Source organism: Schistocerca gregaria, chromosome 8, assembly GCF_023897955.1.
Source record: "Schistocerca gregaria isolate iqSchGreg1 chromosome 8, iqSchGreg1.2, whole genome shotgun sequence".
NCBI classification, from domain to species: Eukaryota; Metazoa; Arthropoda; class Insecta; order Orthoptera; family Acrididae; genus Schistocerca; species Schistocerca gregaria.
This window is the reverse complement of record NC_064927.1, coordinates 225132339-225159277: the sequence shown is the minus strand read 5'-3', so window position 1 is coordinate 225159277 and position 26939 is coordinate 225132339. Positions and strand designations below refer to the sequence as shown.

The following is a 26939-nucleotide window of genomic DNA, read 5'->3' as shown; positions in this document are numbered from 1 at the left end:
AATATTTCTGATAAGAGGTTACTTGCACAACAAATTTCCCAAGAACATTCAGTCCCTGCGATTTCCAGTATTTTCACTAGTCCTTTTTCAGGGTAAATGTTTCTGAAAGACAGAGTTGTCAAATAAGTATACATACAGTAAAAGCATTTAGAGAAAAAAACAAAAATATAGCAGTTTGGGTAGTACAAATGATAAATGTCAAAACATGTTTGGACTTTTTCATCAAAACATTAGAACTCTGTTAAATAATAAAGATGAGCTTGTCATATCAATACAGTAACCTGACAAAACAAACATATTTCTACTTTTTGTAACGCACTTTTTTGCACTGCATATCACTAGAGGACAAAGAAATTGAACAGACACATCTGCTGGTATACAAGTTAATATCAAATCATGGCAGGCTTAATATAAGGGTAGTGACTATATACACAGAAAGTGGAATGATATTTGATGCCTTATGCCTAAATAAGAACTGTCTTGAAAAGCTCCTTGAATGCTGTCCTCCAACAGAAAATGTCTATAGCCTCATCGGGCAACACAGAGAATACTAATAAGAATTAATAGAAATAATTGGGAAGTCACTGTGGTGACTCACATAACAATTTGATTTGGACAGTACTGATACAAGGCATGTACAGCTTTGTGACAGTGATATTCCCTACAAGAATAGGTCATAGCACAATAGTGATTAATGCATTTCAAGATGTTAGCTCCACAATAAGGTAGCATTTTTTAGAAGGGCAATTTCACAGCATCATAAATACTGCCTTGGTCCCACTATGAACCCAGTCTTCTTTTACAAGGGAGCAGGAGCAACTACAGTGGAAACCAAGTGAAAGTTTGCTGACAAGCATCATCTAGTGTTGGAAAGAGGGAGCATTATTTAATGCAGAGGGCTGGCTCTAGTCAAGACTTAAAGACACACTACAAGCAAAACGTCAAAATTCTTATGATGTCATCAAAAAGATAAAAATCGTGCACCATGCACAAACCTTCTGGCTATGATGGTATTCCTACCAAGATACTGAAATCTGGTGCTAACTTGATAGCATCTGCCTTGAGTTACAACTTATCTCATCAAATGACTAGAAAGGATTTCCGAAATGTGTAGTAATAAGACTCATTTATAAAAGTGGTTTTCAGCACTAATCATTAACCCATCTGTCACCTGTGTTCCCAAAAAATTTGAGAAGGGAACTTATACAAGAATACTGAAGCATTTTTCTGACTTACTTCTTTACAACCACTCATTTTGACACATGAAAGATTCTCTACCCAGAGAATTTATAACTCATTTCCGACAAAATAAACAATAACAATTACTATTTTCTTTAAATTATATATTTCAGCCTTTGGTCACACAAATGATATCATTGCTGCCTTCGATTTACTACCAAATCATCATTGATTACATAGTAATTCATCAACCGAAGAGGCCTGGAGAAATTCTCAACAATTAATATGCCGGCATTTTTTGTGACCTTGCCAAGGCCTTTGATTATGTAGATCTTGGCAGAAAATCTGGGATGAAACAACAATTTTAAATATAACAGGTTGCTGTTCATTACATATAGTAGGCATTGAGTAGCAGACAGGCAAAGCTACTGTGCAGAGTCCTCCTTCAGATTTTGTTTCTGCATCTGGAGGTGGTCTCCAACCAACAGCTTAAATATCTAATGGTCTTCTTTCAGTGTGCCTGTCTGCCACTAAATACCTCCCATGTCGCGATTAACAATCTATCTGCTTTCTTATTGTTACTAGGAGAGTAAGATGTTATGGTGTTGAAGGAGATCTTGCTTGCATGGACGCCATCTCCTGAAGTAATACTCATAATTAGCAATGTGAGTAGATTAGACTAGACTAGTCATAATTTGTTTTTAATAAACTTTCTAGAAGTAGCATACAGTGGCTGCTAATGATTGTAAATATATAAACTGACTCATTCTGTGTCGTTACAGTGTTTCCTCCATGATGCAATTTATGAAAGATAAAGTAGAAGTGAATCAATAAAAAAGAAACGAGCCAGTTTTTAATACATTTATTGCGAGTTAAAAATTATAAATGTCTTATTTACAGCATTACACACTTTCTATGTTTAATCAGTGGACATGTATCATCTTTCATGAAACATTTTTATAGCTGAAATGAATATCTGACCCACCTGAAAGCAAATACTACATGTTGCAACTGAGAAGAGGAGAGCAGAGAGAGAGAGGAAGGGAAAAAAAATATGCTGCTGAGTGTGTTATATTCAAATGTTTTCCACAATTGCTCTTTTTTTAACAACTGGATAACAGGTATCAAGTTAATTACAATTCAGAATTAATAAATAATTTAAGGGTAAAAGTAACAATTCAATGAATACTACATACAAATTATTATGTTTTTCTGTGTACTGGGTTTACACTTCAGATGTCTGAAAGTAATTTATTCTCATGAGCACACTATGTATCCCTCTTCATCCAATATTTCTAAATTTTTCTTCCCTTTTTTACTACCTTTGTCACACTGTATTACCTTGTGAAACTCAGCCATAATAAAATAAAAAAAAAAACTAGAGTACTGTTGGATATCTTATTCTGCTCCTTTCGTGACTGAATTTTACCTCTATTTTATACTGAATATTCAAATAAATGTCATCAGAAATATGTGCTATATCATCATTTTTGCCTTCATAAAATCTAGAATGTCACTTACAACCAGTTTTACAGGTTGATTAGAATTAATAACGGTCACAGCAGGTTCTGCCATTCTTAAGTATGTCTCCTTCAACCTGGAAAATTGAAATAATATTATTTTTTTAAATGGAAATTATTTCAATAAGTAATTAATGTTTCGTGGAAAATGGATATGAGCAAAACCAAATTAAGAACAAATACTTAAATAATGGAAAAAAGACTAATCTGTCCAAACTCCAATTACATGCTGGTCATCTACAAGGAGCACATTGAAAAATATTCCATTTTTATTTATTTTGGTTCCAAGAATTTTATATTACACAATGAACAAAAGATTTAGGAAGAGTCATGTACACAGAAATATAAAAATGTAATGCACAGTTCAACAAACAACTACTACTACAATTAAGTAACACTGAAACATGAAAGTAATAAAGTCATAATATTAACAATAATTACAATTATGGCTGAAGTAGATTTAATACAAACTGATCTGTATTACGTTGTGAAACTCAGCCATATTAAAAAAAAAAAATCAATTGAATAAAAACAGTGTGTACGTTAAATGTTCTTAACTTATTCCTAAATGTGTGTTTTCACAAACTGATTGGGGTAATTTATTGTAGAGTACGCTGCCTATATTCCTTACACCGACTAAATTCCTAGTCAGTCTTTGTCTCGTTAGGTCTCAAGCTAATGCAGGTTTTGCTTATAAGGACAACAGTATTTAATATATAAATGCAGGGAACAGGCAATATTTTTAATTCCTTGAATACTGGTTTGATGGAAGTTTATGGAAATATCTACACTCCTGGAAATTGAAATAAGAACACCGTGAATTCATTGTCCCAGGAAGGGGAAACTTTATTGACACATTCCTGGGGTCAGATACATCACATGATCACACTGACAGAACCACAGGCACATAGACACAGGCAACAGAGCATGCACAATGTCGGCACTAGTACAGTGTATATCCACCTTTCGCAGCAATGCAGGCTGCTATTCTCCCATGGAGACGATCGTAGAGATGCTGGATGTAGTCCTGTGGAACGGCTTGCCATGCCATTTCCACCTGGCGCCTCAGTTGGACCAGCGTTCGTGCTGGACGTGCAGACCGTGTGAGACGACGCTTCATCCAGTCCCAAACATGCTCAATGGGGGACAGATCCGGAGATCTTGCTGGCCAGGGTAGTTGACTTACACCTTCTAGAGCACGTTGGGTGGCACGGGATACATGCGGACGTGCATTGTCGTGTTGGAACAGCAAGTTCCCTTGCCAGTCTAGGAATGGTAGAACGATGGGTTCGATGACGCTTTGGAAGTACCGTGCACTATTCAGTGTCCCCTCGACGATCACCAGAGGTGTACGGCCAGTGTAGGAGATCGCTCCCCACACCATGATGCCGGGTGTTGGCCCTGTGTGCCTCGGTCGTATGCAGTCCTGATTGTGGCGCTCACCTGCACGGCGCCAAACACGCATATGACCATCATTGGCACCAAGGCAGAAGCGACTCTCATCACTGAAGACGACACGTCTCCATTCGTCCGTCCATTCATGCCTGTCGCGACACCACTGGAGGTGGGCTGCACGATGTTGGGGCGTGAGCGGAAGACGGCCTAACAGTGTGCGGAACCGTATCCCAGCTTCATGGAGACGGTTGTGAATGGTCCTCGCCGATACCCCAGGAGCAACAGTGTCCCTAATTTGCTGGGAAGTGGTGATGCGGTCCCCTACGGCACTGCGTAGGGTCCTACGGTCTTGGCGTGCATCCATGCGTCGCTGCGGTCCGGTCCCAGGTCGACGAGCACGTGCACCTTCCGCCGACCACTGGCGACAAAATCGATATACTGTGGAGACCTCATGCCCCACGTGTTGAGCAATTCGGCGGTACGTCCACCCGGCCTCCCGCATTCCCACTATACGCCCTCGCTCAAAGTCCGTCAACTGCACATACGGTCCACGTCCACGCTGTCGCGGCATGCTACCAGTGTTAAAGACTGGGATGGAGCTCCGTATGCCACGGCAAACTGGCTGACACTGACGGCAGCGGTGCACAAATGCTGCGCAGCTAGCGCCATTCAACGGCCAACACCGCGGTTCCTAGTGTGTCCGCTGTGCCGTGCGTGTGATCATTGCTTTTACAGCCCTCTCGCAGTATCGGGAGCAAGTATGATGGGTCTGACACACCGGTGTCAATGTGTTCTTTTTTCCATTTCCAGGAGTGTATTTTGTTATCCCTAAGAGCTGTTTCTACGTCACAAAACTTTCCCCTTTGTATCACCCAAAAGTATTACACAACAACACAAATGAGACAATGCATTCACTCAACCACAGCTGAATGCCACAGCCTGTGTGTGTGTGTGTGTGTGTGTGTGTGTGTGTGTGTGTGTGTGTGTGTTTGCATACAAAAATTTGTGTGGGGCGGGGGGGGGGGGGGGGGGGGGGGGAGAAGAAAGTCATTTAGTAAGTGCTGGGTGGATTGGGGGAGGATGTGCAGAGCAATTGGGCATGAAAAGCTAACAATCACAGGAATGGGATGGGAAATACAGGAGAGGAAATGGTCTGGTCAAGGGCGTGAGAATAGAGCAGACATCAAAGAATACTATAATCGATATGGTGAAAGAACGTACTTGACAGAGCTAGTCTTAATTTGGCAAGAGGTTTATGTGTTTGACAAATTGAAAGTAAAAGTGTTGGAACATAGCTTTGGAGGATGGGGTTGAATTCTGTGTACAATAACCTTCAACTCAGGTTATGATAAGAGTTTATCTCTACAACATAAGTGGTGCCAAAGTTGTAGAGGAGCAATTTTTTTAGCACGGAACAGGTAATGGCTGTCAAAAATGATGAGGCATAGACATCAATATCTAGAGAAGTAGCTCATTGAACTAAGCCCTAGGGAAACACATTTTTGAAATATGTGTTAAAATTATTAGAAAAGGAAAAAAGGCTTTTCCTGGCACCTGCCCAGATCTCGAGAATATCATCATTGAATATGATTTATGCAAAAGATGAACATAAGAGGAGGAGAACAGAAAAGGTATTCACAAAAAAGCATACTACAATGAAAAACAGAAAAGCATTCTTTGTGCTACATGGATTACTCTTGTAAGTAATGAATGGTAACCACCTCAGGAAATACAGACAGTGTTTGCTGAATGCAGTATAGATAAACCTATGAAACCTAGATGCAGATGGTTCTTAATCACAGGGGGGCGGAGAGGGTGAGGGGGCGGGTCAACTGAGTGGGGTAGAACAGTGGTTAGCACACTGGTCTCACATACAGGAGGACGATAGTTCAAACTTGCGTACAACCATCATGATTTGGGTTTTCTGTGATATCCCTAAATCGCTTAAGGCAAATACTGAGATGGTTCCTTCAAAATGGCACGGCCAATTTCCTCCTCCATCCTTCTCTTATCTGAGTACGTAATGCCTGTTGGTTGGGCTTCATAACAGTTCATTGAATACTGAATGAACTGTGGATGAAGCCCGACCAAGAGGCATTACAGGCATTGATCAAGAATGATAGTGCATTGAGAGTGGCTAGTTTCTAGCTGAACTCTAGATCTACCAATTAAAAAAAATAAAAAGGATGACAGATAGCTGAAATCTATTGTTTACAAGTCAATATTACAAATGCTGCATGCAATAGCCTTCCGAATGGAAGGTAAACAACAGTGACATTACCACTGTTGAAGCAAGAAATCAATTCCGCCAAGTTTAAGGGATGTTTAAGGGATGTATGTTAGAGAGAAAACCATCCACAGAAGATTGGAAAAATCCAATCTTCAATCAAGAAGACCTGCTACAGGCCCAGAACTCACCAGAAGCATCACACAGGTCAACTATGTTTCACGAGGAAATATTGCGGCTGGAGAATACATCAGTGTCATTCACCGACGTGCCACAATTTGTCCTTCAATCACCTGACGTAAAGGGAGTTTGTGGAGAGGCCCTGGGGAAAAATATTGCCTTCACATACTCATTCAGGCTGCTTTTTCAAGGTGGTTCTCTCTGATGGTGAGGGAAGGAATCAGTGTGGCTGAAAAGATTTGGTCTTCGTGGAGCATGGGAGCCTTGAAGCACATCAGTATGTAGAGGAAATCCTTTTGGAACATGTTGTCCATCGGCTGTATTTACTGGTGATGATTTTCGTCTAATGTATGAAAATCCATGCTCACATGCTGTGGGAACTGTGCGAGAGTTCTTGGATGAAGTGAGATGGTGTGACTTGGTCTGCTTGAAACTCTAATCTGAATCTTACTGAGCATGTATAGGATTAGCTAGGGAAAAGAACATGTCAGCATTATTCAAAGATTCTATGGACCTTACAGCAAGCCCTTCTGAAAATATGGTAGATGATTTCCCAAGAAGTCACCACAACATGAAATGCATGCATGGTTGGATGCTGTGATTAGTGCAAGAAGAGGTAGTACATGCTTTTGAAGATGCAAAGGAAGGTCTGTGAAGTTCAGAAATCAGAGGTGCATGGCCTTAATGAACTTCCTCAAAAGTTGCCTGAAGTGTGAATCCATTCATCTTACTTCCACATGTCTGGCATAATTTGTTTTCTACTACCAATCAGCTAAATGGGGCTGTACCACAGTATTTTAGAATAAAATTGTGGATTAGTGTAAGAAAAGCAACATGTTTAAAAGTAAACTTTTGTAAAGAAACTGTCACACATTTTTGTAGTATTTGTTAAAGTTGAACATTACCCTGTCAACATCAGTCATAAATCGTTTTGAATGACGGGCTTCAGTTTCAAAAATATGTGAAATGAAAGGAGGATTGTAGTACTGTAGCTACCATTTTATACATCTTAAAATGTAATACCATTTATTAACAAGCTTTTGACATGGTTAGTGACAGGAACGTGCAGTTAAAAAATGACAAGAACACTATCAACTACACTCCTGGAAATTGAAATAAGAACACCGTGAATTCATTGTCCCAGGAAGGGGAAACTTTATTGACACATTCCTGGGGTCAGATACATCACATGATCACACTGACAGAACCACAGGCACATAGACACAGGCAACAGAGCATGCACAATGTCGGCACTAGTACAGTGTATATCCACCTTTCGCAGCAATGCAGGCTGCTATTCTCCCATGGAGACGATCGTAGAGATGCTGGATGTAGTCCTGTGGAACGGCTTGCCATGCCATTTCCACCTGGCGCCTCAGTTGGACCAGCGTTCGTGCTGGACGTGCAGACCGCGTGAGACGACACTTCATCCAGTCCCAAACATGCTCAATGGGGGACAGATCCGGAGATCTTGCTGGCCAGGGTAGTTGACTTACACCTTCTAGAGCACGTTGGGTGGCACGGGATACATGCGGACGTGCATTGTCCTGTTAGAACAGCAAGTTCCCTTGCTGGTCTAGGAATGGTAGAACAATGGGTTCGATGACGGTTTCGATGTACCGTGCACTATTCAGTGTCCCCTCGACGATCACCAGAGGTGTACGGCCAGTGTAGGAGATCGCTCCCCACACCATGATGCCGGGTGTTGGCCCTGTGTGCCTCGGTCGTATGCAGTCCTGATTGTGGCGCTCACCTGCACGGCGCCAAACACGCATACGACCATCATTGACACCAAGGCAGAAGCGACTCTCATCGCTGAAGACGACACGTCTCCATTCACGCCTGTCACCCGACACCACTGGAGGCGGGCTGCACGATGTTGGGGCGTGAGCGGAAGACGGCCTAACGGTGTGCGGGACTGTAGCCCAGCTTCATGGAGACGGTTGCGAATGGTCCTCGCCGATACCCCAGGAGCAACAGTGTCCCTAATTTGCTGGGAAGTGGCGGTGCGGTCCCCTACGGCACCGCGTAGGATCCTACGGTCTTTGCGTGCATCCGTGCGTCGCTTCGGTCCGGTCCCAGGTCGACGGGCACGTGCACCTTCCGCCGACCACTGGCGACAACATCGATGTACTGTGGAGACCTCACGTCCCACGTGTTGAGCAATTCGGCGGTACGTCCACCCGGCCTCCCGCATGCCCACTATATGCCCTGGCTCAAAGTCCGTCAACTGCACATACGGTTCACGTCCACGCTGTCGCGGCATGCTACCAGTGTTAAAGACTGCGATGGAGCTCCGTATGCCACGGCAAACTGACTGACACTGATGGCGGCGGTGCACAAATGCTGCGCAGCTAGAGCCATTCGATGGCCAAGACCGCGGTTCCTGGTGTGTCCGCTGTGCCGTGCGTGTGATCATTGCTTGTACAGCCCTCTCACAGTGTCCGGAGCAAGTATGGTGGGTCTGACACACCGCTGTCAATGTGTTCTTTTTTCCATTTCCAGGAGTGTATAACGAAATAATACATTAAGGATATCAAAGACAGTGGAATTGAGTAACTGTTCAAGGAATTGAAGGCCAGGTGGTAACTATTTAACAAAACCCAAAGAGTTCAAACAGTAGAAGTGGATATAACTACAGTTCCAGCATAATGTCAATGTGATCACAGCTATGCAAAACAAATGGAAACATGATGAGAGTAAAAGGACAGAATCACAAATGACAACACCTTTACTGTGGAACAATTACTTTAGAACCTAGACAATATGAAATGCATCGGGTAAAATTTATATATTCATTTGATTGTGACCAATAAGGTTTCATTGACTAACGCCTATTAACACCAACCTCTTTAGCTTCACAGAATTTACTTGTGATATGTGATGGCTGTAGTTGTGGTTGTGCAAAGCCATTGAACAGAAGACTTAAATTAGAGACAGAGGTACAATATAGACTGTCACATAGTGGCATGCCATTCTTGGATCACAGTATGAATAATTTGTAGATGCAACTGACTCATATTTACTTAGATAAGTTGATGATTATGATACAATTGCATATCATCAGGTTACTATCAAAACCTCGCAAGGCTGAGTTTTGAGACTTTGGTGTTTTTGATGATTGAGGTTCATAATTTATTGACAAACAAATCTGTAAAACTTCCTGGCCAGGAAGTTTCATATCAGCGCACACTACGCTGTAGAGTGAAAATTTCATTCTAGAAACCCTGTAAAACCTTCAAAGTCAGTGTATGAATGTAAGGACATCTATCAGAGTTAACTGAAACCTTTATATCTCTGAATTTTAGTACTGTGAAACCTTCAACATCCATGAACCTTAAAACCTGACATTGTGCTCCAATGCTGTGTTCTTTGTAAATTGTAGTGGGTATTTATGTTACACAGGGAAATGGACAAATTCATGATAAATATGGAAGGGATAGGTGTGTTTTCTGTAGGGTATAAAAGCTTTACAATAGCTATAACATTTTTATAATGTTTTTTATTGAACTAGTGACAAAAATAGTTATAGATAAGGTTTGTATACAGTGTAATTACTATTACTTAATATTGTAGCTTTATTTTAATTTGATACAGACTTTCTTTTACATAGGTTTGTCGCTTTTTTCGGGCAAACTTTATGTCTACAGGGCAACATATTGCTTTCATAGTCAAAAACAAGGGCACAAGTAAATTAAATGACTGGATCATGGTTTAAACCAGAACAAGTCTGAAGATGTTATGGCTGATCAGGAAAAATAATGTTGCAGGGTGATTAATGAAGCTCATATTTCATATGCTGTCTTTTCTATGGATGTAAGTCACACAGATGCATCACAAATTTGATAAAGTAGGTAACAAAAGTGATGTTATTAATGTACCATGTGTTGTGCCAAATAAGTCCTTTGAAGAAGATGAAAACATGAACAATGAGACATATAAGTCAAATAATGATCCCAGTTATCAAAATTCAGAAGAAAATGATATTTTGGGTGAAAAAGCAAGAAACCTCCAATAAAAAATAGAAAAATGCAAGCCTGACAAAAGCAAATGGAATACAGATGAGAAAAAAATGAAGAGAGAAAAGGGGTGGGTTTGCAAAGGAATGTGTCCAGAAGAAAATGTGCAGCAAGCCACAACAGGAAAGCTCATGAAATGGAAAGTTACTTGTAATTGAAAACAAAGTGCAAGAGATACTAAATGAAATGTATAATATTTACAGAAGACAGACGAATCATAATTTCTGGTAAAATGTGGCTTGGTCACAGAGGACAATCTATGTTGCAAGGTTTGTAGACACTGTTCCCACATTTTTAAATAAATAAATAAATAAAAAGTTGAATTAGGCAGTATCATGCAGGTCAAATACTTTTGTTTGTTACTGGGAAGATGAGGCTGTGTGCATTCATGTGGATGGATGGTTCTACATTAATATGTGAGATTTGTAACGCTTTCAGTATGGTAATTTGCAGTTTAGTGAACTGGTGGTTTACTGCAATTACAATTACAATTATATATTATGTTGTATATATTATATTCTTTGCAGCATTTTAACCCATTGACCTTCTCTCTCTCTCTCTCTCTCTCTCTCTCTCTCTCTCTCTCTCTCTCTCTCTCTCTATCTCTTTCTTTTCTGTTAGGCCTCCAGAAGACCACAGTATGTCACAGAAACTGGTTGCTTTACATAAAGAGAGTGCAACAATCCAAACAATATAATAAAAACACCTGTCCTTTTTTCCCCTAAGGTAAGTCTTTCCGCTCCCGGGATTGGAATGACTCCTTACCCTCTCCCTTAAAACCCACATCCTCTTGTCTTTCCCTCTCCTTCCCTCTTTCCTGAAGAATTTTGTGTGTGTGTTTGCATTTGTTTATGTGTATATCGACCTGCCAGCGCTTTTGTTTGGTAAGTCCCATCATCTTTGTTTTTAGACAATATAATACAAATGTTTATATCTTCCAGTATCACAACAGTGCCACCAACACCACAACCACTACTACTGAAAAGACAACAAAAACAAAATTTCATGAATTTAATATAATAAGTCATTGATCTCTAGTGGCTCACAACAGAATAATTTGTTACTCCACTTATCTTTTTTGTCTGTATTAACACACAACTGCAAATTCATACAAAATGACATACATGAGGTGTCACAGAAAATGTTGCCATTGACTCATGCTGCATAATGTTAACAACACACTTAAATTTCTCCCTCACTTTGCCCACAGGCTTCATTGGTCTACAGCTAAGTCACACCTCAGGTTTGTTCATTACAAACTTGATGCGATACAGTAAAGATGAGTTCATGTATGTGTAGTTGGTTGATACCCAGCATGTAGGGTCACAGTGTGCTATACAAGAGTGATACGATGTCATTATAAAGAGCCTCATCACTTTACATATGTGTGTCTGCACATATGAACTAGAAGCCAGCTCCTCTTGTGTTATGGTCAAGGTTACGAACAATGTGAGGTATGTCAAAATTCATGATCAAGTGGAGAATCTGTAAAATTCAATTTCTGACACTGCAGTCTCTAACAGTTAGCATGTTGCACATGTCAAATAACTGGTTTGTGAATCTTAATATACACAACTAGTCAAACCATATCATACACAAGAGATGCAGGTGCTACAAAAAGTAGAATCTGGAAATTCCTACTTATGAATTAGCTACAGATGAGATAATATTGAGAACTGAGCTGCGGAAGAGGAAGACTGAACAGAAAGAAGAGCATGAGTGGGGAGCGGATTTCAGACAGTGGTGAAGAATGAATCCAAGAGGATTGGGGAGGAGGGCGGGGGGGATCAAAGGCCGTGCTCTGAGGACAACTGCTACATATGCAATTTTGTGAAGCAGATGTTGAGTGGGGCTAGGGAGAGGGGTGTGATCCAAATGACACGGGTTGTGAAGCAGGCATTGATGTTGACTACAATGTGCTCATAGTGTGTTCCACCACTGAATAATCAACTCTTACTATTGGCCACAATTTGGCACTGAACATTTACTCAGCTGGACAGCTGATTGGTACTCAAGCCCATGTAAAGGGTCTGTGCAAAAGTTACTTCAAAGCTGGTATATTACATGACTGACTTCATAGTTAGAATACCTCTGACAAGATAGGATATGCTGTGATAGAACTGGAATTGAATAAGCTGGAGGGGAGGGGGGGGGGAGATGCATACAACTGATCTACAACTGTGCACTCCACGGGTGTGAAAATGTTTTTGGAGTAGTGTGGCATAAAGATGGACAAGGGCACTTTGTAGATTGGGCGAGTGACAAAGTACGACTTTAAGGGAGAAGGGAAGGATTGTGAATTGGATGTTTTTCTTTTCTGGACATTATAACAGGTAGTTGAAGCCTGGAAAAATGACGTGCTTATATTGTTCCAGACTGGACTAACACTGGGTAATGGGAGTAGGTGCTCTTTTGCAGCTGGTGCATGAGAATATTTGGAAGATTAGTGGCATGTATGGCAAAGGAGATCTGTATGCAGACTACATTTGGAGTTCCATCTGTCATCTTCAAGAAGCAGACTATAACAGGTTGTACACTTATTATTATAAAAATAACTACATTTATTTTTTACCACTTTAAAAAATAGTCAGTTTAAACAGCAGTGTTTACCTTGAACAACAAACTGTTCTTTTTTTCCTTGCTGCCTGTATCGAGAATAGTGCAGCTGAGTGAACAGAGCAGACATAAAAAAAAATCTGGCAACTAAACTTCAAATTCTATTTTAAACTATAGAAATTTCCTTTAACACCACTCATAACATAGACAAATATCTAGTAAACTTCTAAAACAAAACAACATCTCTGTCAGTAATAGCAGCTTGCATTTCCTGAATGTCACTATATTAATTCTTTTCATACAGTACCTTTCACTGTCAATCCTATGAAGGAGAATCATTCAGTCATTTCATTTCATTCACTCATCAAGTTCTGTCAGTCCCCTCAAGACATACAGGGTGCCAATAAATGTTTATCATGATTTCAAGATTACGTATTAATTATATTTATGATGCTAACATATGATCTTTGTTATCTACTAGGGAACCCATGAAGTCTCTATAAAGCTGTGTCTAATTCAATACTTCTGCACACGGAGCATTGTGTGAGATATATCGTAAAAATGGCTTCTCCCCCGGAAAAAGTTCAATGTGGTGTGTGGCTAGCAGAAACCAAATTACCGATTACTGTGAAGCTAACATTTGCATCCCACTGTGGAAAGAGAACACTTGATGTCATGTTAATCAGAGCACTGATGGGAACTTTCTCCGCAATGGGATCTGTTCAGAAATGGAAAAGCAGAAGCAGACCACCTGTTTCGGAGGAGACTGTGCAGGCATTTCAAACCATATTCACAAGGTCACCACAGAAATCGATTAGAGAATTTTCACAGCAACTCAAGTGCCAAAGAATACAGTGCACAAAGTGGTTTGCAAATGCCTTAGACTGTATGCGAAAAAGGCCCAAATTGTTCAGGCATTACAACCAGATGATTGCGCAAAACATTAACAATTTGTAGTGGACATGCTGAACTGTTTGGATGAGGACAATGATTTCTTGTAGCGAGTGTGATTTTCTGATGAGGCTACATTTCATCTTTGTGGCTAAGTTAACTGCAAAAATGTCTGGATCTAAGGATCATAAAATCCTCGTGTCATACGAGAACACATTTCGGGCAGTCCGAAGGTTAATATGTGTGTATGGGTTAATGTGTGACCGAGTGATTGACCCATCTTCCTTACTTGAAAGCAATGTAGGTGGATATGTTTACCTAGGCATATTGATAAATTATGCCATTCCCCAGCTACAGGATATGCATGACACTTATCTTTCAGCAAGATGGCACTCCCCCTCACTGGTTCCTAGAAGTCCACGATTTTCATAATGAAACCTTCCCCAACAGGTGGATTGGTAGAGATGGCCCGGTTAAATGGCCCCTGAGATCACCAAACATTACCCCCTGACATTACTTTGTTTGTGCGTATGAGAAACATATTGTGTACAAAACAGCGGTTCCTGATACTGTGACATTGCGATAAAACATCCGAGATGCCTTTGGGACAATTATACAAGTCATGTTGCAGAATGTGTGGCGAGAGACGGAATACTGGCTTGATATTTTGCTTATTACCCGGAGCGAGCATGTTGAAGTGAAGCAAAAAAGCTAGCTGTATTCATTTACTAGTTATTTTAACAGTTCCACTCCATCCCCTCTTCCATCATGTTGGCCAACCTCAGACGGCTCTCAGGGACTAAGGTCTATTCCTCAGTTTCTGGCCTGACAAGAGCAGATGGTGCTATAGTGGACCTTATTCCTGTCTCCAACACCTTGGACTGCCATTTTGGGGAGATTTTGAGCTCACCTGTCACCTTGTCTTCCTCCATTGGAAGCGAGCGGAGGAGGTTCAGACAATGTCCTTCTCTTCACAGACTCCCCAATGTTTACGTAAGGTTCAAAATTTAATGAGTATTGGCATATGTGGTATAATGCATGTTTCATTTACTGTACCGAATAAATATTCACATCATTTTGTTATTAGGGTAAACATTTATGGAACACTGTATAGCTTCCAATGATACAGAACGAGCCAAGGTACACATTAACAAATGACAAGTACATTATAAAAAAATAATCTACACATTTCATCAATTAATAATCAAGTGCACTAATTAATACTCTCCCTGTGTGTGCCATTTAAACAAATAGCAAGTAAAGTGATCACTACAAAAGAGCTGCTGCCTTCTACAGCTGTATTAATACCTGTTCTTTGTCTCCCATTGGTAACTTGCTTTGATATTTTTTCAAAGAAATAGCCCACAACATCTGTAAAACCACAGGGATTTTCACAGTAGGATACTACAGCATGTCCACAAAGTCTCTTTGCACCAGCGAGCTCCACATCTCACCTTACGGGGCATGTAAGGTTAGTAGCATATTCATGTAGCTGCATAAGCTAGAGGCCGGGACTCACTGCTAATGGATGCAGTATGTTGAGAGATGGGAGTCAACACTATTACAATTAAAACAATGAAATTAATTAATTATGTTGCTTACAATTAAATATACTGTACTCACCAATATCATAGTAGGTGCTGGAAATGTTTTCCTCTTTCCTGAAGGCATAGTTCAACACGTTAACATTTATTTGCACACAGTTTTATCAATGTTTCACATGTAATTGAATGCAGATAATCAATCATCACTGTCTTCAGTTCATCTTTGACTTTGTTTGTTTTGATACACAGATGTTTACCAACATCCCAAAGAAAATAGTCATGTGGAGGCAGATCTGGGGAGTACTGGTGGAGGGGTTACCTTTCACAATTATTCTGTCTCCAAAGATTACATCTAAAAGTTGTAGGGACTGGTGTGCCATATGGGCAGTAGCATTGTCTTCTTGGAAAAATTAATGATTGCTCTCATTTTCATACAGTAGGGCAATTAGTGGATAAATTATCTGGGAGCATTAGGCATCAGAAGTGATAGTAGCATCAAAAAAGATCAACCATATAATTTGCACTTATGTTATGGCAACTCAAACTCTGACTTTCTCCATGTGCAATGGTGTTGTTCTTACAACAAGTGGATTCTCCAAAGACAAAATTTGACAATTTTGGGAATTAATGTAGCCAGATAGGTGAAACCAAGCCTCAACAGTGAAAAAGGCTTGATCTAAAACACCAGCTCCTTAGTGGTTAACAAATTGCTGAAGCTATTCACAATACACGATATGTTTCGCACTGTCCATACAACGTAATTGTTGCACAGCTGTAATTTTATACAGATACAACCCCAGTTCTTTGATTATGTCCTTATGTGCCATCATATGAGAAACTTTAGCCTCTTGTGATAATCTCCTCACTGACTGTGTTTGACTCTGCAACACGATGTCCAAAATGTTGTCAAGCTTCTGTTCTGTTAAAATTGTGGTGCATAATGAACTAAACCTGTTGTCTGGAATTTGCAAATTAAATCATGTACAGTGTAAAGAGGTGAACATCTTGAAGCAGAAAAATGTTATCTAAATTGTCATCTCATGCGCTGAGTAAAGTTTCCTCCAGCACAGAAAACCTCTTCCACTAAAAATGCTCCCCTTGCAATAGTATTGACACAAGAACTAGACAATGACACAACTAACAGCTGCAAAACACATGCAACGCTACTATTCCTACCCCACCACTGCAGGTCCATGCCACATGTGCAATGAACTTGGCAACCTTATGCGCCCCGCAGGGTGAGACACGCAAGGCTTGCTGCTGCGGAGAGACATTGTAGATTCTTGGTATTTGCCCTGAAGCTCTACAATGAATACTTCACCTTACCATGTAGCTAACAGAAATGTTCTCCCCTTGAATCTAGATAATTGGATGAGTTGCAGAATGAGTGGCCCATGAAATATGTTTATATTTTTTGTAGAGATTCTCGTTTTCTTGCTTTATATTAGATGGAAATTTGTTGAGTACCTTTGCATCTCCTTAGATAAGGAGGCAAAGTAGAAACAAACACTGTTTTTGTATTCAGCTGAAGCAGACTTTTACTGTATGTTGTTTTGTAAGTCACATTTCAACAAATTATTTTTAATCCTGGTCATATTTTATCAGGAGTAAAGGTATAGGGAAGTGAGAGCAAGAATTCCAAGCCCGCTGAAGGGATCCATGCAGAAATATGCAGTTATCTACTTTACACAATATTCTTGCCCCCCCCCCCCCCCCCCTCCCTCCCTTCGTGAATAAATAATTCATTTGCTGCATTGCTCCAGAAGATAATTTCATAACACTACAAGGAGCAAAAATATCTACAATAGGATACATCCCTGGTCTCACACGTCAACAAAGCTAAATACAAAACATGCTGACGTTTATTTCAAAATGAAAAATTCGTTGTCACATTAAAATTTATAATTCTGATTTTTTAAATACTTTGTATTATTTATACAATCAGTCATTAATCATTGGTTGAAGTATGCAGAAGTTAGTTATCTACGCACTTTCATTTCCAGTAGTATTCTTCAAATTTTGAGAAAAACCATTTGCTTGCCAATAACATATTGTCAATATGACACTATGAATATCTGAAGGAGTTTAATTTTGAAAATAATATTTACACATACAGTGAGAATGTATTTAATTCATAATACGATAAATTATGGGCTACCTGTGTATGCTGTGATGGCAAAAGATTTTGAGTGAATCACCTTTTAAGTAAATTAGGATATTTAGCTACCATAGGAAATTCTGGGAAACTGTTCATATAATATCTGTGCAATATAAGAAGGAAAAGCATTCTCAATTAAGCTATTGGTCTTCATTCAACTGACAACAACTTACAGTGGTGTCCCACTAGGGTTCATCCCAAGACCCTTACTTCTTCCTATGAATGCAAATAACCTTCCATCAGTGACATTACCAGATGCTCAGCTTGTTTCATTTATAGACTGTGTGAACATTGGAGTAAATCTCGAAGCACTTAAAAGTTTTAGAAGGAGCTATTAACATAATTTTTGTAAACACTACTAAGCTGCAAGATAAGTAATGTGAATTATTTGTGTGTTGAACTCAATAAAATACTACTGAAACCTATTCAATGAAAAGGGTATACTAACTATTTCTTACTGAAACTTATCATAAAGAACAGATAACTTTTTTCAAACCAACAGCACAGTTAACATTAAGAATAAGAAAAATCTACATTAAAACTTGTAATTACTTACTTTGATCCTGCCCAATATTCAGGAACAGCCATTTTCAATAACTTGCAGGGAGCAGTTTACAAGAAACACAAAGAATTTTCAGTGGCCAAAGTTAGTGTAAGTTAGTAAGAGGAACAGTGCATAATTTATAAATTGAAACCACTTAAAAAATTCTGAACTCTGTACTTGATGCCATTTGCTCTTCCTCAGCCGTAATTTGGACCCTCTTGGAAAGTCTTTGTGATCGTACATGTTCCTTCACATCCAAATAGAAAATCACATCAGGGATGGGTTTGAGATCTTGTGGCCATTGATATACTGGATCTCCATGTGGAGGTAGCCCATCCTTAGCTAATCCAGCTTCGTACATGTCTGTTGCAATTGTAAAAACTGCTGTGCTATGATAGAACCTGACAAACAAGAGTAAAATAGGTGTTTTATGTCTTACATGATTTATTTATTGCACCATTCCAGTAATTTTTTTAACAACATAAACTGCTTCAAATCTCTGCCTCAAATACTGTTATTCTCAGAGTTATATCCTGTTACAACTTTGCTGGAAACAATTTATATTAAACCCCAATATCCAAGCAGTATAAACCAAAATAGGGGAGAGTGGGGCACTCTGAACCACGGGGCACAATGAATCAGGTAGCATAATTTTAGTATAAAGTGGTAAATTATTTTTTTCCTCTGTGCATATGTTGTCAGTACTGCTCTATTGACTGTCATTTGTTTTCTGCCGGATCTAGTTCCTGCCATTAGTGTTGTACTGGTGTTATGTTAGTTTCATGACAGTGAAGTAATTTTTGGAGACGTAGATACATTGAATTTTGTTCAATCCTTTGTCACCAAATTTAAGAGAAAGCAGTTCATTGTAACAATATCAATACTGTATTTTAATGATATAGATCTTAAAATATTAACAATGTTAATACATAACCTCACGTGAGCTTTGTTTGAAATATGTACTGTTGGGGCACACTGAACCAAGCTCTTCTGGGGCACAATGAGCCATTGTTCGCTGTACCCCAGGGTGGTCCATTTTGCCCCAGGAATATTATAATTGTCCAATACAAGCACTCTGTACTTTGTTTGCTTAGCATGGGTAAATACAGAATTTACAGACATCCAGCAGTCCTGTTTTATATTATCATGTTTGAAGATGGTTCATTTGTACTGCAGGAAGATGGATAGAGGTAAAACTGACCACGATGTTATGCAAGAAGCTGTACAGAATGTTCTTAATAAGGGTATGGCAGTTCGCCAAGCAGCTAAATCTCATTCAATACCTTACCCTACTATGTTCAAAACATTAAATGTGGTTCCAGTGAAAAATTGACACCAAACTATGAAAATCTAAAGGTATTTTCTGTGGAGCAGGAGAAAGAATTAGTGGAGTATTTGTTGCATTCTTTGTTGCTTTGGTGTTGACACTAAAACATGCAGGCACTTAGCAAGTGAGCTGGCTGTGAAAAATGGTCTGAAATATCCTGAGAACTGGATGGAAGGAATGGCTGGTGTAGACTGGTTCTATGGGTTCATGAAACAAAATCCCAGTATCTGAACTCCAGAGGGCTGCAGCTTATCCACATCAACATCCATTAATCGGTATACTGTTTCGAATATCTTCAAAAACTTGAAAGACCTTTACCAGAGATACCCTACTTTCACTGATGGTACAACGGTTTTCAATCTGGATGAAGCAAGTACCTCAACTGTACCAGATAGGCTTCCAAAGGTAGTGACACAAAAGGGAAGTAAACAGATTTTTCAAGCTACTAGTGGAGAATGTGGTGTCTTAGTGATGACCTGTTGCATAATCAGTGCAGGTGGTACTTTCCCCTGCCCCCAGCAATGATATTTCCTCCAGTACATTTTAAACAACATATGATAAGTAATGCACCAACAGGCACCCTGTGGTTAGCAATAAAGAGTGACTCGCTGAACAGCGAACTTTTTGTGGATGTCATGAAACATTTCATCCACAATTTCAGTAGTAGCAAAGACAATCCTGCACTTCTAATTGTAGACAATCATGAAACCCATCTGTCAATTGAGGTAATAGATGTAGCAAAAGCCAATAGGGTGGTTATCCTAACTCAGGTTCAAGTCCATGGATGTTCGATAATTCCAAACATAAGTAACATGACTGTGTGCCTACAGATTTAATTATATGGTTCATACATGGAATATATGTAAACATTATGTTTAAAGTACATTTACACTTACTTTGTATGCTAAATAGGTTCTTTCAATGAATGTGTTTAAAGTGGTTCATTATACACCACATGTGGGGCACAATGAACCATTTACCAAATTTTCTTCAAAGGTGTGCAGCTAAAAAACAATTAATGACAATGCAGTCATAAGGCCATTTGATACTTGAATGAGTAAACTGTAACATCTGTAGATCACAACTCTGTAATAACATTATTGCATGAGTAACATGAGGAAATATTTTTTATGGTTCAATGTGCCCCGCTCTCCCCTACTTATTTAGTAACTTGATTAGTGTATCTGCCAATTTCTCTCATTGAAACATGTTTCTATCTAGCTGCTATTGTCTAAAAGCATTCTCGAACTATATTCAAAGTACTCGTAATTTCAATGCACAGTTCTTAAATGTGATATTATTACAGCCGTATCAGTAATGTTCTCATCAACTCGAAGGTTAATTTGAACACCAGTGTGCTTCACTGGGCATTGTCATATTGGAGGTGGTTTTTGAACACCAGTATTTTATTAGGCACAGTCCTGCTGGAGGTGGTGTGCTGTTGTCTGCCTATGAGTTTTGAACTCATTTACTCATCCAGCACAGTCTAATGTGGGCCATGAACCAAGGTGGAACGTGGCATTTTGCACATTAACAAACACTGACATATGTGAAGGAAGTTGTACATAAAAATCCTAGGACTAATCAGATATCAAACCTCTAGACTAAGTCTGGCATTTTACAAATGACCCACAATGGGCTATCTCACGCATAAGTATATTGCAGTAAAAATGCTCTTAAGGCATGGACTGATCTACAGGTTCATAATATGAAACAACCAATAATAAATAGTCCACCAACAACAGTTTACTAAGCAAATGTGCACATAAATGGAACATACCTGTCTAGAATCACTGAACTGTATTTTAGTGTCTCTTCAATCTCTTTTGCTGCTACATAGTTTCCAATGGAATAATACGCTCTTCGGAGAATGGGTGGATGTGTATCAAATTTGGCCCTCAGTGTCTGCAATACTGTTGGTGGTGTTTTACGCCTTACTCCATTAAGGGCTGTCGCAAGTTTCTTCGCTATCGTTGTTTTACCTACAAAATTCATTTCATTATATATCATCGACCTCTTAGTGTATTAAAATCTACAATTTCAGTTTGGCAATTTCGTACGTACCTGATCCATCCAGACCTTCGAGTACGATAAAAGTCTTGTTTTGATACGAATCTGTCTTTTTGCTTCTCTGATAACAGGTATCGAATGTTGACAACAAATCTTTCACTTCTTGGAGAGTAGCAAACTGTAAGAATATCTTTCACCTGTTAGATGTGAAACACCAATAAAAATAAGTGGAAAGAAGTTAGAACTAACCTCCTCCTTTCGTAGAACAGATAGAGTCGAATCAAGCGAACGATAAAGGTGCTGGATTTTCTTCGCATCAATTTCAGCGTTTGCCATTCTGGACTGATTAAATCCACACAACTACAAATTAATGCCTCCGATGAGGCTAACAGGAAATATCAAGCACACCGTCTAATTCATTCACCTCAGAGCGAATTCACGTCATTGACTTTGCAACTAAACTCTGCGTGACGAAGTAACGTAGTACTTACCCGATCAAGCCTGACAACTGACAGTCACTTAATCGTCACAGGCTATTCAACTTCTGCCACACAAAACACGCTGTCATTCTTCTTTCGTTCCACAGCCTGCCAAATCCTTCACGTTACCTCATACTTTATTCACTAAATCGTGCTATTACTAACGTGCTTCTTAGTTACAGTTTCTGTACAGCTGTGTTTCACAATAGGGAATTTGTCGGTTCACCAGTGAAATTTAGTCAGTTTTAAATGTACATAATTTTCATGGTTCCGTTCAATACATTCTCTTCTCTTGTTATATTCTATAAATGTTACAAAATTAATAAACACGTATTGTTCCCTCTCGCAGCGTGTCATCTATAATATGAGAGTCTGTTGATACTGAAATTTAATATTGACCTTAAATAAAACCTTCACTGAAGTTTTCATAATCTAATGCACGTTGTCACAGTCTTCATTCCACTACGAGTCGAAGTGTCTAGGCTGTTTACAGGACCTACAGTTTACGGTAATGAAGGACTACACAAAAAATATTCTCAATACTCGCAACTAATTCATAGGAACGTTCTCTACAACCTACAAGCAGTTTTCATGAGTCAAGTGTTCGATTTCTTATTATGTTAACTGGTCAACACTGTAAATTTCAGACTACAGAGGACTACGCAGATAGATTGATCCCAATCCCATGTTTATAGCCGATGGCTGCATAAACGTCATGGACACGCGTTTCCTTCATTAACCTTGAGCTGTCTTTGACCTTTAAGTAACTTCTCTCGAGAGGTTCTTATCAAGATACACCAGTTTACGAACAGCTTTGTATAGTTATGTAACATTCCTTTCAGCAGATTGAATGTGCCACTAACACAAAGGCTTCTAATTATATTTCACAATCCTGATGGTGTAAAAGTATTTATTAATGTATTACACTGGAGTTGAGAATCAGAAACAGATGTTAGGCATTGTGATGTAAGCTAGTTAGCTGGACTCTGTTACTAGAGGACTATCTATGCAATAACATTGTTTATGTAGCTTTTGTCAGACCATGAAACATTTTGAAAATCGAGGAACTGTTTCATGATGCCCTCAATTTTCATTTGCTTCTATGAAGTTTTACTTTCCTGTTTAGTTATACTTCATTTTCTCTATGTTCTATGTGTTTTTGTGATCTGCATAAATATTTTCTTTTATTTGTAATATAAATTTTGTATATGGTGTTGTATAAATGTTAGTTGAGAAACATTGTATTTGTGACGCAGTCTGTCCAGCCACAGCTGGTAAACGACGAAGATATAGTAATAAAGTAATAATAGTATTGAACTTTTAAATTTTCTTGCTATAGACGTTTTGGATTAAGAAATTACTAGTGAAGTGCTAATTGTGTTGCAGGAATTCATGATTATTGCTTATGAAGACTAATTTGGTACTGTACAGCAGTGTGAGTTTCGAATAGAAACTGCCTGTGCTGTCTGATTCCCATTAATGTTTTTGTTGATAAATAATAAACAAAGGAAACGGTCCCTGCTAATGACAATGAGTTAAAAAAGTAAAGCAAACTGTGAAAGCACATTTTCTATGGTGAGAACCATAACAGAGTAAGTGACAGTATGTTTCTTTGGTACAATTTGTAAACTTATAAATGTCTCAGAAGTGAGATTTTAAAATGTGCATATAGCAATTGGACATTCTGTATCACACTGTTCGAATAAATATACAGACAGTATTTTTATTTAACCGGTTCGGATTTGATGAAATTTGGTGTACTTCACACAAATGAGAAGTCTAATATTTAGTATGAGAGTAGAAGATCGTTGCGGCAACATCGTTCTTTCCATAATTTACTGGGTTGGCAAGATTAATATTCATTACGAAAATTTTGATTCTCATCCCTGTATCTTGGACAATTTACCGATATTAGCTTTCATTACTACCTTATGCCATGCCGTATTCTGCAGTGCACAGACTGCAACTATATTTTTCCATTTTTAAAATGAGAGCTGAAATGCAGAGTAAAAAAAAAAAAATAAAAGTACGGGCTGCAGACCCGTAAGACCTGTAAAACACGCACTCAGCCGAGCGCAACGGCTCACCCGACCGTTTTAAAGATTTAAGCCTAGTTCACACGACGACAGTGGGTTGCGCCACTTGTTGCGTGGAATGAGTTGTACGCAAATGGCTTCACATTTGAGTGTCGACACGGCGGAACCAGTATACACTTCAGTTTCGTCGTTTTGCGGGTTCCTGAGTCGTGTCTGAAATGAAAGTTTTGGCAGGTGCACGTTACACGAGCTGTGATGGAGTTAAAACTGCATAAGAAAAGTGTTTTGATTCGTGACTGGATGAAGAAAACACGGTTCAAATGGTTCTAATGACTATGGGACTTAACATTTAAGGTCATCAGTCCCCTAGGCTTAGACCTAATTAAACCTAATGAACCTAAGGACATCACACACATCCATGCCCGAGGCAGTGTTCGAAACTGCAACCGTAGCAGCAGCGCGGTTCCAGACTGAAGCACCTAGAATCTCTTGGCCACAAAGGCCGGATGAAGAAAAGACGTCAGCACGGTTGCTCAGCATTCTTGCTGAAATCATTTGTAATGGAAGACCCAAGAAGTTCTTTTAATTATCTTAGAATGTCACCAGACCTGTTCATGTTTCTTCTAAATAGAGTTAATTTTGTGATAACGAATAAAGATACTGTAATGCATGAAGCACTTCGCCACAACTGAAATAACATATCACATTGCGTGCATTACAATCGAGAACACTCGACATGCCATAAGATGCGGATTTAGTTGGCGATGACACTTTTTAATTAACACTGATAATTATTGATATTAATAGCAATAATTATTAACATTAACAGCAGTAATTATTCGAACAGGCTGCATTAAGAAGAGAATGTTTGCAAACTACTGTCTTGAAGGTTGATCTGTACAGTGGTAATATTTCAAACTTCAAAATGTGTGAATGGGGAGCACTGCTGCAACGTTTTAAATAGGTGAACATTGAATAAAGACGCAGTTTCTTGATTGTGTAGCCTTCCCTCCTGTCAACAATATTTCTTAAAACGTCTGCTAACTCGAATGATGGGTTTTTCGTCTTGTAGACGAGGGCATTTCCACAGCTAGAATTACATTCGCTTGTATTTTTCTTAATTCTTTTGTATATGTGCTTCTAATTAAATAAATTTTGCCCTCCAGTTCAGATATGTTCAAACTTTGTGTTCTGATTGCACGTGAAAGTCTCATGAGCAGCAATATATTACTTATGTTTCTAATCAACATCACTGGAATCCCACAAACACCTATGCAAAGCATAGATATCCAAAAAGGGAGCATTATTCTCCGTTCCTCACTGCATATTTCAATTTGTCTACGCTCTACAAACACACATAACGACAAAACTCATGCAGCTAGTGTCGCCAAAGTTCGAACACGCCGATAGTGTTTAGTTCACCGACGAGTTGCGCAAACGCGTGGTGCGCATGCGCAGTAGCCGGTAGCGCAGCTGCCTTCAACCTAGTGTCGTCGGGGATGCTTTACTGTCGCTAGAGGCAAACTGCCAACTACAGAGAACCTAGGTAGAGTAATGCCCTATGAGCAGATGGGTTGGAAGATGTGACGTCATCTGTTCCAACTCTGTAAAGTTTGTCGATGCGGCCGTTCTCGGCGGTCGTGGTTTCTTGAGTTCTGACGTCACGTCTTTCACTCAATCAGCTCGTAGAAAATGTTCCTGTCCGAGTTTCAAATAATACGTTCGTTCGACTAACGATGAGAACCAGTCGTGATCATGCGAATGCGTTCGGGCATGATGTTATATCAGTTCCAGTCGTTCCTGCCTGGACGGAAGCTATTCGAGCAATGACCAAATATAAAGGCCCACGTAAATGATCAAATATTTTGTCAGACTTTACAATGCTTACCAAATATTTGACTACGTACACTGCAGTTTGGCGTGATTTTAACGCATAGAGCGCGTTTGTCAGAAATTTTGATTGACGAAACGTTTGACACGATTGCGGACATTGTTGGTGTCGATGATTCGTTGCATATGTTTGCTGAAAAATTGTTTTATTACAACTTATCTCACTGCATAGCGAGTTTCCACAATTTTGAAAACTACGACCAGGGATAAAAATAAAATAGCACTTATGATTACCAAAATGTGAGAGGTTTCTTATCATTCCCGTCACGCAAGAAGAGGTTACGAACAAAATCACTGTTTCAAGCAGGAGTGCAATGAAATAAAACAAATAAAATTCTCTCATTCTTCCACGGTCGATGTGGTGCTACACTATGTGATCAAAAGTGTCCGGAACCCCCCAAAAACATACGTTTTTCATATTAGGTGCATTGTCTCGCCACCTACTGCCAGGTACTCCATTTCTGGGACCTCAGTAGTCACTAGACATCGTGAAAGAGCAGAATGGGACGCTCCACGGAATTCACTCACTTCGAACGTGGTCAGGTGATTGGCTGTCACTTGTGTCATACGTCCGATGCGAGAGTTTCACACTCCTAAACATCCCTAGGTTCACTGCTTCCGAGATGATAGTGAAGTGGAAACGTGATGGGAAACACAGCACATAAACATACGAACTGACCTTGTCTGTTGACTGACAGAGGCAACCAGTAGTTGAAGAGGGTCATAATGTGTAGTAGGCAGACGTCTATCCAGACTATCACGCAAGAATTCCAAACTGCATCAGGATCCACTGCAAGTACTACGACAGTTAGGAGGGAGTTGAGAAAACTTGGATTTCATTGTCGAGATGGTCGAGCAGCTGCTCACAAGCCACACATCAAGCTGTTAAATGCCAAACGACGCCTAGCTTGGTGTGAGTATCAATATTAAAAGACTAAACAGTGGAAAAATGTTGTATGGAATGACCAATCGCGGTAAACAATG

The 26939-nt window shown here is 39.4% G+C and overlaps 1 protein-coding gene across 1 annotated transcript; it reads right to left on the bottom strand.

Moving 5' to 3' along the window:
• Positions 1 to 2025: 2025 nt before the first annotated feature.
• LOC126285120 (UMP-CMP kinase 2, mitochondrial-like) lies at positions 2026 to 22779 on the bottom strand. The gene is made up of 6 exons (XM_049984442.1): positions 21800 to 22779; positions 21605 to 21728; positions 21321 to 21522; positions 18371 to 18614; positions 18226 to 18281; positions 2026 to 2776 (listed from the first exon to the last, which is right to left on the bottom strand). The coding sequence occupies exons 1-6, from the start codon at positions 21884 to 21886 to the stop codon at positions 2656 to 2658; spliced, it is 834 nt and encodes a 277-aa protein (XP_049840399.1). The 5' UTR covers positions 21887 to 22779; the 3' UTR covers positions 2026 to 2655.
• Positions 22780 to 26939: the final 4160 nt, after the last annotated feature.